The sequence below is a fragment of the Poecilia formosa genome, unplaced genomic scaffold (assembly GCF_000485575.1).
Source record: "Poecilia formosa unplaced genomic scaffold, Poecilia_formosa-5.1.2 Scaffold634, whole genome shotgun sequence".
NCBI lineage: Eukaryota > Metazoa > Chordata > Actinopteri > Cyprinodontiformes > Poeciliidae > Poecilia > Poecilia formosa.
The window spans coordinates 72,419-86,248 of NW_006800573.1; the positions used below are offsets into that span (position 1 = coordinate 72,419).

The 13,830-nt window shown below is 48.4% G+C and overlaps 1 protein-coding gene across 2 annotated transcripts in view; it reads right to left on the reverse strand.

The window, feature by feature from the left end:
• The window catches only part of LOC103130422 (sodium bicarbonate cotransporter 3-like), a 15,811-nt gene extending 3,439 nt beyond the window's left edge, over positions 1-12,372 (reverse strand). Inside the window, exons 1-16 of one of the 2 annotated variants that reach the window (XM_016665919.1) lie at positions 11,694-12,372; positions 10,298-10,379; positions 9,005-9,145; positions 8,793-8,931; positions 7,892-8,052; positions 7,434-7,622; positions 4,500-4,606; positions 3,423-3,470; positions 2,863-3,020; positions 2,642-2,729; positions 2,407-2,553; positions 1,998-2,101; positions 1,760-1,934; positions 1,187-1,320; positions 638-883; positions 141-246 (exon numbers count right to left, since the gene is read on the reverse strand). In XM_016665919.1, the coding sequence (XP_016521405.1) occupies positions 141-246; positions 638-883; positions 1,187-1,320; positions 1,760-1,934; positions 1,998-2,101; positions 2,407-2,553; positions 2,642-2,729; positions 2,863-3,020; positions 3,423-3,470; positions 4,500-4,606; positions 7,434-7,622; positions 7,892-8,052; positions 8,793-8,931; positions 9,005-9,145; positions 10,298-10,379; positions 11,694-11,747 (2,079 nt within the window). In that variant the 5' untranslated portion in view covers positions 11,748-12,372. The remainder of the gene's footprint in view (positions 1-140; positions 247-637; positions 884-1,186; positions 1,321-1,759; positions 1,935-1,997; positions 2,102-2,406; positions 2,554-2,641; positions 2,730-2,862; positions 3,021-3,422; positions 3,471-4,499; positions 4,607-7,433; positions 7,623-7,891; positions 8,053-8,792; positions 8,932-9,004; positions 9,146-10,297; positions 10,380-11,693) is intronic. The other variant, XM_007541812.2, reaches the window with a different exon arrangement.
• Between the last annotated feature and the right edge of the window lie 1,458 nt (positions 12,373-13,830).

Consider the following 13,830-nt stretch of genomic DNA (forward strand, 5'->3'; position numbering starts at 1 on the left):
CCACCGGGACGCAGTCGCCACCGGGACGCAGTCGCCACCGGGACGCAGTCGCCACCGGGACGCAGTCGCCACCGGGACGCAGTCGCCACCGGGACGCAGTCGCCTCTGGGGGCCGCTGGTTGGGGACCAGAGAGCCGTACCGTCACGTTCAGCTGCTCCCACTCGATGCTTCCTGCTGTCAGGTTCCTGCTGCTCCAGATCTGCTGGACGTCCGCCGAGGCGTTGGAGGGAGCAGAACATCGACATCTGAAAGAGATGCAGACCAGATCAGAACCACCGGACCCGCTCCATCGGACAGACGACATAAATTGCTTAAATAAGTACATTAAAAATATTTATGTAAAGAAAACAGAAAAGAAAAAAATTTAATTAAGAAAAATAAAATCTATAAAAACTTTTTAAAAATTAAAGAAATATTTTTAACAATTCTTTTTACATTTTATTTTCATTTAAGAAATTAAATGAGAAAAAAGAGAGAAAAAAAATGAAGTAAATACTAATATCACTAGAAAAATAGATAAAAATATAAGAAATTAAGGGGAAAAAATTCATTAATTTTATTTTAAATTTATTTAAAAATAAAATAAAACAATGAAAGGAAACAAATGGATTAAAAAAGTGAAGGCCCGCCCCTCACGTGTAGAAGGTGAGGTTGTTGAGCTGGTTGTGCAGGTTGACGGGGAACTTCTTCCTCATGTCGACCAGCTTGGCCAGAGCCTCGTAGATGAAGATGATGCAGATGAGGGCGGCGAAGGCTTCCTCAGTGAAGCGGGTGATGTAGCAGACCAGAGAGCTGGCGTCCGTGGCCACCAGCAGGACGCACAGGAAGGCCGTCCACAGCCCGATGCTCGTCCGCAGGGACAGGTAGGACAGATCGTGATTCCTGGGGACAGACAAAGAGACGTCACACCTCACCAGGAAGCCATCTTGGTTCTTTTGGGTTCAGAACCAGAGCAGCCAACAAACCAGGTGTTTATGTAAGAGTTATGAAACAGATTTAATCCTCAAACAAAAGGATTAAAAGTCTAAACGCTCCAGAAAATCAACAACAGAGGAATTAAATCCTAAAAGTTCCGATAATCTGTGACCCGTTTAGCTCTTATTTAACAGCCTGAAGGCTGAGACACGAAGCGGCCAACAGGGGGCGCTGCCGTTCAGCTCAGAAACAGCTGTGGTTCAGACTCACTCGCAGAAATGGAAGAGAATCTTCTCGAACACCAGAACCGGGCCGGTGCTGCCCAGGATGGTGAGCGGCTGGCCGGCGAACAGGGAGTAGGCCACGCCCGTCATGGACGCCCCGAACAGAGACTCCATGGTGCCCTGCAGAACCGAGGAGACGTTACTGCAGAGCACGCCGCGGGAAAAACATCAACAAGTCCCACAGAGATCTCTAATGGTCCCTAATTATGGTCAAACATTTTATAACTTATTTTTTCACATTAAATTATTTTTATACTTTATTATTATTACTACTATTATTTATATCTGGATGTTTCCTGCTGCCCATCTCTTAGCTCAGTGTTTTTCAAAGTGGGCGCCACCAGAGGGCGCTGTGGGAGCCTCAGAAAGCCACAATATTTTATCTAATAATAAACTTTTCTACCACAGAACTCATGGTCATCTAAAACCAGAAGGTTAGCATTTATGCTAAATGGATGTAAAAATAATGGATTAGTGAATATAAAACATTCTGACGTTTACATATGTTGTAGCATTGACTGTGGGTTTGCTGTGGGGGTCAGAGGTCTGGGAACCTTACTATTCTGCCGTGGGTGGTCTCCCCCAGCAGGCCGCCGAAGGTGACGACGGGCGACATGCAGGCGCAGTACAGGAAGAGGACAGACGCCAGGCACTGCAGACTCAGCGCGTCTTTGATGTCACTCCAGTAGAACGGCGCTTTCCTCCGAACGTCGTTCACCAGGCCTCCGAAGATCCTGTTGAGTTAGATCAGGTCACCTGAGCAACACACACACACACACACACACACACACACACACCTGCCCGTCCGCTGCAGCTCTGGGCCCGTGTGATCCTCCGTCTCCTTCACAGACTCTGAGCAGTGGGCGGAGCCATTAGGCTGCGCCGCCATCTTCCTCTTCTCCTGCAGACACAGATGGGACGCTAAAAACACGGACGTTGCTGCTCTTAGACAGAAATATGCTAAATCAGAAGTTATAACCTTTCTAGCTTAGCGTCCGTTTTAGCATAAAATAGAATTATGCTACAAAAATGTAATTTATGCTAAAATGGAAGTTATGTTAGCAAGTTTATGGTTTCTTAAATTTGTTATAGTAAAATTTCACATAATACTAAAACAGAAGTTCTGCTAGCTAGTTTATCATAACTTTACAGGACGAGTTTCTGCGTACTGCTGGCCCTCCTGGGCCTCGGTAGGCGGGTTCTCACCTGAGACGGGACGTTTTTCGGAGGCTCGATCCGGATGCTGGGGTCCCACTCGCCCGGCGGCAGAACCGTGACCTGGTCCAGGAACTCGTCGATGCCGGACAGCAGGTCGTTCCGGTCCTTGGCCTTGTACGCCACATCATGGAAGACCTGCGGCAGAACCGGGGAGGTTAGAGAGGGTTCCTCTGTTTGGGTCGCACCAGAACCAGACCAGAACCTCCTGCGTCACTCGGCTCACCTCGTCGGTCATCAGCGTGGCGATGGAGCGTCCGATCTCGTGGTACTGCAGGCCTTTCCCGAACGGACCGAGCAGCAGGAACAGAAACCTGAAGCAGAACCAGAGAGACGCTTCAGAACTCCTCATGGGTTGTGGTTCATAAGCAGCTTCTGGTTTCACTCTGTGGGCTTGAAATGGACCAGAGTTGCCATGGGAACCAAGCCAGCAGGTTCTGATCTCACCTGGTCGGTACCGGAACCTCAGTGAGGCCCGTCAGCAGCACGGCCGGCGCCAGGCGGACGAAGGCGATGATGGGCCGCTCCAGGAAGTCCACCTCTCCCACCAGGACGTTGGAGGCTTCGGCGCCAGGCGGGATCTTCTTCATAAAGTTCATGTCCACCTGGAACAGAACCAGAACCAGAACTCAGACTCCTGGACCGGATCCTGATACTGCTGCCACGTTACTCCTGTTCCAGTCAGAACCATGAGCCCCTTCAGAATCAGCTCAGGTCCAAACAAACCGAGGAACTCAGCTGGACCACTGAAATCATTCTGACTAATTTCAGAAAAACATCTGAAACAGGAGGAACATGTCAGGACTACTTTCAGAGGCAGACTGATACGGCTTCAGGTGGAGTGCTGTTGGGTCCGATACGTCCCAAAACCTGAGGTAAAAACACAACATTTGATTGGTGACATCAAAATCACAGCCGACAACAATCACTGAAACGACAGCGAGCATCGACCAATCACAGAGCACCAACCACGACACAGGCCACTGATTGGGTGACAGGTGACTTACTGCGGGCTTCCTGTCGGCCGCCGGCAGCAAACACACACAGTTACAGTCCTGCAGAGAGACGAGCCATCACCCTCCAACACATTGACTGGACCGTCCCTGGAAGGTCCCGCCCCCAGATCCACTGTTCAGAGTTTAAATACAGGAAGTTGGACTTTGTCCGACCCAGATATCGTCCGGATTCCATCTCCAGTTTTTCCACCATTCCAGTTTAACTGAGGATTTTTTCAGCTGATGGTTCTGACCCGGTGGAATAACCAGAACCTTTTGGATTTAACCAGTCTCTCCATCGAATCGTAGGTTTTTCTGTCTCCCACCACTGGAGGACTTCCCGTTTCCTGTCCAATGAGAGCCCAGAGAGCAGAGAGACACGCCCACTCTTCTTCCCTCCTGTCAGATTTCAGCTCTGATTGGTTCTGGAGAACCCAGACCTGAAGGCAGTGTTAATCTGTCCCTCTCTGGACCCGGAAGGTTCTGATGATGGAGCTTGAGGACTCGGTTCCATTTGGGTTTCTGGTTCTGATTCCAGAAGAAGCAGGAATCGCCATTGGAAACAGTGACTCAGCAACTTTTTCTTTCTTATTTTAAAATGTTTGCAATGACATCAAGAATCGAACGTAACCATGGCGACAAATGCAGGACTATTGGTCAAATAGAGTCTACAAAATAACAATCAAAAAATAAACAAAGCTAACATCGGAGCTGTTCTAAAAATAAAACTAACAGAATTATGATTCTACTTCAGAATTAGTACAAAATGTCCTAAAATGCATTAAAAAAAAATAAAAACCCAATCAGCCGTCAGTCGGCCTCCATTTTGTAACAGTACGGAATGTTCCGCCGTCGCCATGGAGACGGGAATGTTCCGCCGTCGCCATGGAGACGGGAATGTTCCGCCGTCGCCATGGAGACGGGACGAGCAGAAAAAAACAAAACGGAGGAAGCTACGAAAATGAAGGATTCATTTGGGTTTTACCAACAAAATATGAATAATTTTTTTACTAAAAACATTCTGAATTGAACCAAAGATTCCCACTGACTACAGAACCGGGCCTCCAGAACCGGGCCTGTGCTGCTCACCTTGCTGAAGTCCACGGTGCTGTTCTCTCGGCTGCCGGCGCCGATCCGGCTCTCGCTGATCTTGTTGTCCAGGTTTCCTGGAGCCGACTGTGGTGACGCCAGCAGCCCTGCAGACACCCAAAGTCAGATTCACCGGGCCGGAACCAGAACCAGAACCAGATTCTCTTTCAGTCCACGCTGGAGACACTTCAGTATTTATTCATTAAATCTATGATTTATCATCATTTCATCTTTTCACCAGAACCAGTTTGAGATGAACCTCATCTGAGGGTTTATCTCTCAAAGAATGACCTTTGACCTGGTCAGGGGAACTTTAAGGGAGGACGTTCACCTTACACACTAGTTAAAACTTTTTAACTTCATTCTCGTAACATTAAATTATCCCTGGATGATTTCAACTCTACTGCTCTGATACTTTACCTGACAGCCGATCTGAACATGAAGCTCACAGGGCAGGCAGTCAAACACACACACTCACACACACACACACACACACCAGAGTCCAGTTACAGCTCAGTGGACACCCTGTCAGGGCGCTGGAACGCTCGCTCTACCCGACTCCTGAACTTTAAATCAGAGCAGAGGAACTGGACCGAACTGAACCGGATCGGTCCAACGAGGTTTGTGCTGAGTAAGGGGAACCGGTCCAGGAAGCCGCTGACTCTGCTGGCCGTCACGCTCTGACTACTTCCTGTTTGTTTCAGAGCGACCTCAGTGATGACGAGTCAGCGCTCCAACTGGTTAACTGACCGGTTCTGGTCGGTACTGAACGACTCATTAATGGACCAGGTTCTGTGACAGCTGCAGCTCTGAGGTTTAATTTGGCGGGTCTGACAGTAGAAGAGCCCTGCCTACATCTCCCAGAATCCCGTGCGGTTCTGGAGTTCAGTGAATATTGTATAAATGTTCTATCAGATGTATTATCGGTTCATGCTGATCATGTGTCAGTTATTGATTTATAGTCCAGGCCTCAGCTGATCCCAACCAGTGAAGGAGGTTCATTGGTCCCCAGATGACCTCTGACCCCAGGCCTGGTGTTAGGAGCAGCAGCTTCATGCCTCTTATTGCCTGTTTGGCTCTCAGGAGCGCCATCATCCATGTGAAGGTGCTGCTCCTCCTCCGGAGGGAAAACCACCACCTGGATCCGCCTGCCAGCGTCTCTGACGCCGAGCGGCGGTGCGGCGCTCCTCCTGAGGGGGTGGGGTCCAGAAGGGGCGGGGCCAGTCCGGGAGGGCAGGGCTCCGACAGGTGGCGCTCCTGGAGGCACAGTGCGGACGTGTTGGGAGGCAAGGAGGCGGGGCCAGAGAGGAGGCGACCAAACAGGAAGGGCGCCTGTGGGGAGGGGGGAGGAGCGGCGGAGGAGGGAGAGGCGAGAGGAGGACACCCCCTCCCCTGGAGAGAGGAGGGACAGGAAGAGACGCCGACGTCAACAGAGTCATGCTAACATGGAAACCAGCAGGAGGCTCTGGGTTTCCATGGAAACCGCCTCACTTCCCATCACTGGGATAAAAGCAGCGGGTTTGAACGTCGGTCAGAACGGAAATGTTCCCACCTCAGAATTAATCTGGATTCAGTGCAATAGATTATTTTCCATCCTGGGTCTGATTGGATTATCAGAGATTAACTGGAACCAGCTGCAGGCCGGGCCAGATTAACAGCAAATCCACAGAGCCACGCATTAATACACGTCGGCATAATCAGGAATTACGACTTTATCCCAAAATTATCCCAACTTTCTTGTACTTTATGACTATTCTCTTATTACAATTGCTCTCATAAACGGCGTTATTCTCATATTCTAGTAGCTTCATTATGGTGATATTGCTGTAATATTAGTTATTCTCATATTACGACTTCTCACATAACTTTATTCTTGAGATGAAAGAAAGACATTTTTTTTAGCCTGAACCTTATAATCACAAAAACTTGTAACTAATATTTCTAAAGCAGCGCCACAAAAAACTGATTTCTTTGCAGAAAATCCAAAATCAATCTTGACATCCTGGCGGGACGGAGCAGGATGACAACTTTTGCTTTTAATTATATTTATAAATGAAATAAAAACCGTTTAATGCCAACAATGTTCATATAAACAGAAAAATTATTTTAATGTTTGCGTGTAAAGATCGAGGTTCTGATCGAGTCCAAACCCCTGAAGCTCCAACATGGCGGCTCTGCTCTGTCAGCAGCTGGTTGTTAACCGTCCAATCAGCACGCTGGTTAGTGCCAACCAATCAGAAAGCAGCTTCTGCTGATCATTAAACACTCAGTTAGTGCATGTTCATGCAACACGCGCTGCGTCGCCCCGTTACCTCGACCAATCAGATCGCAGACTGAACCAAACTCTGCCCGGCGACTCAGATCTCAGGGAGAAAACAGAACGTCAGGTTTGGGTCAGAACCAGAGGAAACTAAACGGTTTGGCCTGTCACCATAACAGATGCTGCTGGACGATAAACTGCCCCAGAAGTTATCGCGATAAACGATAATATTGAGACCATTTTCAAATAATATGATGGTAATAGCATTAAAATGCAAGAACACACTCTAAAACTTTAAATTCAAATGAACATTTAACATGGGAAAACTTTTTAAATATAACAAATGATTAAACAAACAAATTAAATGGATTATGAAGTTAAAAACTGTCCTTCCAAAAAAGGTTTAGTTGAGGCCAAAACACCATAGAAGATGAGCGACTTCTATTATCCAGCTAAATCAAGAAAATGTTTTCATTTATAATCCCATTAATTGATTTATTGCAACAGGCCTAATGGATAAATACAGACGGTGGAGTGCATGGTGTTTTAATGAAGATTTTTGGACTTAAACGGGACCAGAACCGGAGGGAGGTTCTAAACCCGACTGGGTTCTGTAGGTGGAACTGCCAGGTTTGAGCTGACGTTCAGGGATGGCAGCAGCGCCGCAGCCTCACCGTTGCGCTCCAGCAGCGTCGAGTCCGAATGCTTCTTGCCTATGTCTGCGAAGGAGCGGACCAGCGGGATGCGGTTGCTCAGCTTCTTCTCGTTCTGGTGATGGTGGCGTTTCAGCAGAGCCTCCCTCACCTTGTCCTGCTGCTCCGCCTCCAGCTGGCCGGTCGCCAGCATGCTGTCGATCACCATGTCTGGGAGGGGGTCGCCGCAGGGCGTTAGCATGTCATTAGCATGTCATTAGCACATCGTCAGAACGTTGTCAACACGTTTTTAGCATGTTGTTAGCACATCATAAGCATGTCATTATGTATTTAGTGGGTGGTTAGCACATCATCAGCGCCTTGTTAGCATGTCATTAGCATGTCTTTAGCGCATCATTGGCATGTCGTTATCGCCCCGTTAGCATGTTGTTGGTGTGTCCCCAGCCTATCATCAGGTTAGCATGTTGTTAGCGTCTGACCTGCGATCTCGTCGATGCAGCCGGCCCTCATGTCCAGCAGCACGGTGCCGTTCATTATGCAGGAGCGAAGCTCAAACAGGCTGTGCAGCGACAGCGTGGCGACGTACGGCTTGCTCCAGCGCTCGCCGCCGTCCTCCACGTCTTCCTCGAACTTCAGCCACCTGGACACAAACATGACATCATCACCAACTTCCTGTCTGCTCCTCCTCAGCCTGGCTGGTAGGGGAACCCGATCCGTTCTCCAGGTTCTGTTTGGTTCGCCCGTCCAACGCCTCGTGAATCTGATGGTCATGTGACCCGGTGGCCTGAAGCGAGACTAAACCCAGAATCCAGAAGACTTTAACCGCCACAGCTGGAAAATAAATCCAGGAGCAGCAGCTCGTCATGATGAGAAGCAAGCATGAGATTTCCATCTCATCTTCGATCTCGCTGAACGAGGAAGTAATCTGAACAAGTTCAGCGTCTGTCTGAACCAGAAACTCCGGTTTCCATGACTTTTGCCTCTCATTGTAACAGGTTCAGAATCTGGTTTTAATGACGTCAGCGTCTGATTTTGTCATTTTAAGTTGTCATTTAAACCAGCTTTGCATCTTTTTAATAAAATCTGGTTTTGCTGCTGATTTTAGAGCTGCGGCAGTCTGTAACGTTTCTGTAAGTCTGAACCAGAACCAGCAGAAGCCCCGCCCTCTTTCATTCTTCTTCTCTCCAGAACGTCATGTGACCCGGTCAGCTTCAGGAGCTGATCCAGATCCCAGCTGCCGCACACCTCACCGCCGACTCCCTGCCCTCCTTCCTGCTCCACCCAAACATCATCATCAATCTACAGCAGAGTTCTCTGAATGCTCTGCTCGGTCTGATTGGACCGATTTACCGGATCAGAACCACTCAGAACCCGGCTCACCTGGCCGTCTCCTTCCACACCTGGACCTCTCCGTCCCTGAAGGCGAGCTCATCCAGTTCGGTGAACAGGTCGTGGGGGATGTGTTCCTCATCATCGTCTTCGGTGCCGAGGAGGAACTGGACCCTCTGGGACGGCGTGTCTGCGGCAGGAAGTCAGACTCTTCATCATCCTCATCAGATGTGTCTTGACACAGGAATCGGATCGGTACCGACCGTACGACGGAGACTCCCGGCCGTCCTCGTGGTCATCCCGGTCCCGCCGCCTGCGGTGATGGCGGTGTCCGCGGTGCCGGTGCCGCCTGCGGCTCTGCCGGCCCAGTGGGACGTGAACGCCGACGTACACGGCTCTGTGGCCTGGCAGGAGAACACACACACACACACACACACACACACGCACACACGCACAGACACACACGCACAGACACACACGCACGCACACACAGACACACACAGACACACAAGCACAGACACACACACACGCACACACACGCACGCACACACACACACGCGCACACGCACACACACACACACACACACACACACACACACACACACACACAGACACACACACACACACACACACACACACACACACACACACACGCACAGACACACACACACACGCACACACGCACACACACGCACACACGCACACACGCACAGACACACACGCACAGACACACACACACACGCACACACACACGCACACACACGCGCACACACACACACACAGACACACACGCACACACACACTTGTTCACAGGAACAACAAATATCCACAAATACTAACATGAAACCCAGCAGAACCAGAGTTCTGATCCGGTCCAACAGGATCAAGTCCCGACGCATTTGGGTGAAATTGTATTTTTTTATGGAATAAACTCCCATCTGCTTTATGACTCTGATGTTTAATTCTGTTTGATGCCTTTTCTTTCTAATCGTAATTTTCGATCAGAGTAAATTTATTGGCAACAACTGAGGCACAAACTTCAGTTCCATCATAAATATTTACATTTACAGGAAATAAAATACATAGATGCATTTTCAGCCATTCTTCAACATAATAAATAGTTTTGCATCTTGTTTTGAAGTATTCTCCTTTTTTTGTTAGCATTTTAATAAATTTTCCACCTAGTTTGTACAAGTTTTGCATTTTTTATTACAGTTAGAAAGAAATAAACTTGGAGAAAATGAGATCCTTTATGACTTTAAACAATAAAATAAACTGTGAAACTGACTTTTAGTGAAAGTGGAGCAGAAAATGAAGCTCCAGGAAACAGTGAGGTCCCTGATTAAAGTAAATTAAATCAAAGTTTCCAGAAGAAAAAGTAAAAGAGTTAAAAGTTTTTTATGTTTAATGTAACAACCCAAACAGAAACGTTTTGTTTAAACACAGACAGTGGAAATACGGGCGGAACGATTCGCTACTTTCTGTTTTGGGTGCAAATAAGGGCTGCTGGGGTGTGTGTGTGTGTGTGTGTGTGTGTGTGTGTGTGCATCACTCACTCTCCAGTTCCTCTTTCTCAAAGTTTGTGTGCAGGGTGGTGCTGGTCTTGCCCTGGTCCAGAACAGCCTCCTCATCGTTTCCCTGCAGAGAAACAAAGACGATGAAACATTTTCCACTGGAGAATCAACGCCGTCTCCTTTTGCCTTCAGCCTTTTCTCTCCGACTCACTGAGACAAACTAAACCAAATGGGGAAAACAGAGTGGAGTTAATGGGAATGCATCCCAACATCCATGTGTAAACACGGTGGAGGCAGCATCATGCTGTGGGCTCATCCAGCAGTCCAACTGGAGCTGCAGCCTCATAACCTCCAGTCCTTTAGCTCTGAAAGCTGGACCAATCACAGCCCTCCGTACGCTGCTGAGCCACAGGAAGGGGGCGGGCTCAAGGGACTCGGCAGCCAATCAAAATGCTGGGATCAGACATCTGGAGTTTGTTTCATTTTTAAACTGACAAATTTAAATTTAAACTAAATAAATGAATAAAAAACAAAAGATAAAAATAAAAGTAAATAAATCAGCCAGTAAAACCAGTAGAACCAGGGCGCTTTGATGAGAATAAAATGTGATCAAATAAAATTAGAAACAACCTGACAGTGAAAAGCAGAACAGATTCCAGTTCTGGATCAGAACCAGAACCACATCCAGCAGATTAGCTGCTCCTACATGGTTCTGATCCGAACCATACAACCAGAACATGACGCACCTCTGAGGGTTCACCATAAACCTGAATCTGACTGAAACAAACCCAACAGAACCAAACGGTACCGGGTCAGATTCTGGGTCAGAGCAGCCACACAGACCCAGGAGGTTCTGATTCTGCTCAGGTTCTGTTTCCATCTCCATGTCTGTTGGACTCCAGCTTCCTGGTTCTGGTTGCATAAACCGGGTTCATTTCATTTTTTATTTTATTCTCCATAATAAACTTTTAAAATCTTCCCCCAACATCGGCGCCGCGTCGCTTCATCACTAAGTTCATTTCAGATTCGCCTCCTTCGTTCAACGTTTTTGTTTTACTCATCTGTTCTTCAGTTTCTCCCTGGAACCAACAAACAACCGCATCGGAACCAGAACCGGTTCTGGTCGGTTTGATCCAAGATATGATCCAGCCTGGAGGAACCGTGGTTGTCTGCAAGCCTGACCTGTGACCTCTGACCTCAGACCTCCCCTGCTGATGTTTAGAGCAGAGCTGGAGGGCAGCTCCAGCTCCTCTGTTCTTCTGCTTTCTGAGCAGGTCCAGCAGCAGCAGCTGACGTTCTGCTCCGACTCGCAGGACGCTCAGCGGTTCTGGCAGATCTAGACGTTTCGTCTCTACGCTCAGCAGGATGTTTGCTCCTCTCTGCTCTCATTTCCTCAAATGCTGCAACATGAAACTGGAGACGCAGCACAGATACGTACCGAGAGTCCTCTGGCCACGCGCTGAGAGGCCACGTCTGCCCAGAAGTCTCCCATATTGGACCAGAACCAGAACCAGAACTTCGCAGGACCGGACCCAGAACAGAACCAGAACAGAACCGTCTGCTGCAGCTGCGGTTCAGGTATTTATAGCAGAGCGAGTTTCCTCGTCAGCAGCAGAGCCTGACGCTCTGCAGACAGACTGCAGGGGGCGGGGCTTCAGGGCGCCGCCCTCCTGGACAGGAAGAAGGTAAACAGAGCGGACCAGCTGAACTCCTGACCCGGTCCGGTTCACCTGCTGCAGCTGGACTCACAAACAGTTCACTGGAAACGGAGACAAAGAATGACACAGGAAGCTGAGAAGCCAGGCTGACCTCTGAGGAGCTGATTCAGCTAAACTGACCCTGATGATAAATCAGAATAACCAGAGGAGACGTCACACCGGGTGGGAGAGGAGCCACTGGTAGCACGTTAGCACACCTAGCATTAATAATTCCATTCAAAAACTCTTCTTAGCCCAAACAGGAACTAAAACCCAAACTGAGCAGCAGGGCCGGCTGAGGCAGAACCGTTCGCTCCGAGACTCGGCGTCTGCAGAAAGAGGAAACGTTTGGGGAAATGAGTCCCACCCTGCTTTAGACCCTCCCCTCATCCTAAGCCTTGGCCACGCCCCCACGTGTATCTTGGCTCCGCCCACTTTTGGGATATTTCATTCTACATTTGTCAGGTGGCGGGGCTTAGCCACAAGAACCACCAGAACAAGGACCAGGACCAGGACCAAGACCGGTGGCGGGGCTTAGCCACAAGAACCACCAGAACAAGGACCAGGACCAGGACCAAGACCAGGACCAGAACCAGAACTGATGAACAGGGTGAGTCTTCCCTCCAGCTGAACCTTCCCCAGTAAATGGTGTCTTTGTTCCTTTAAGCCGGTCCAAATCTCTGCTGTGATTCAATCCAATGGGGCCCATTGTCTCCCGACCTCTGACCCCTGCAGAAGCCTTTTAATCTGTCCCGACTCCCTGTGGGAAAAAACCTCCAAGAAATCCAATTAGTCGAAGTGGAGACGGAACCTCTTGGCTTTCTCTGCATCTTATTGGCTCCTGATTGGACGGCGCGCCGTCTCCAGGCTCCTGATTGGCCGCCTCTCTGTAAACAGTCCCAGTTCACCGTCCCCCCCCTCCTGCTGGATCCTCCTGACTCCCAGTTTGTCCTCCGCTGGCTCAGGAATGCTGATGAGGAACAACGAGCCTGGACTGGATCAGAACCACATGACCCAGAAGGTTCTCCTCACTCAGACTACCTGATGATGAAGCTGACATGGCGTCAGATACCAGTCAGCCCACATCTGGGAAAATTTTTATTTTGGTGCTCTGGCTTTTCATCCACACTAAAACTCACTAAAATTATTTTTCTTTAAATTCAGACCAAACTGGAGATTTGAGAAAATTCATATTTGTGTTTGCAAATATGGAGATTCAAGCTCCTCAAATTTCAGTCTGCGACAAATAAACCGCCAATAAATTTACAGATTTGCTTTGACATGATTTAAAGCAGTTTAACCTATAAATGAACCTCATGGCGCCATGTTTGATTGCCAACAGGAAGTGCTGATTGTTTTTGAAGCAATGCGATTGGCTGACAGGGTTTAGCTTAGCGCTACACTGCCCCCTGTAGGTCTGGCATGTGGACCAGATCAGAACTGAAAACCCAAACTGACGCAGACAGGAAGTCAGCTGCTCTTCATTTCCCATCTGATTTCTGTTGTTCATCTTTTCCTGATTATTTTAGGATTTTTCCAGACAGAACTGTCAACTTACATTTATTATTTATTCAAAGTGTCCAAAATGGTAAAAACATTTATTTAACAGATATTTCATGTCATCTGGAATATTAACGCACTCAGAATGAAATTAATGTGTTAAAAACAAACTACCGACTCGGTTGGAGATGAATTATCACAGCAGCAGGATTCCACAGAGACGCATCTCCAGCCTGCGCTGCTGCTTCCATATTAGGAAAACTCGACGGGAGGAAAACGTCTGGCCTGCAGCAGAGTGCAGCAAGCCCAGCAGGAACTGTGGGAAAGTTCACACCAGGCAGCAGAAAAACTAAGACATGCAGCATCAGGCAGACATGT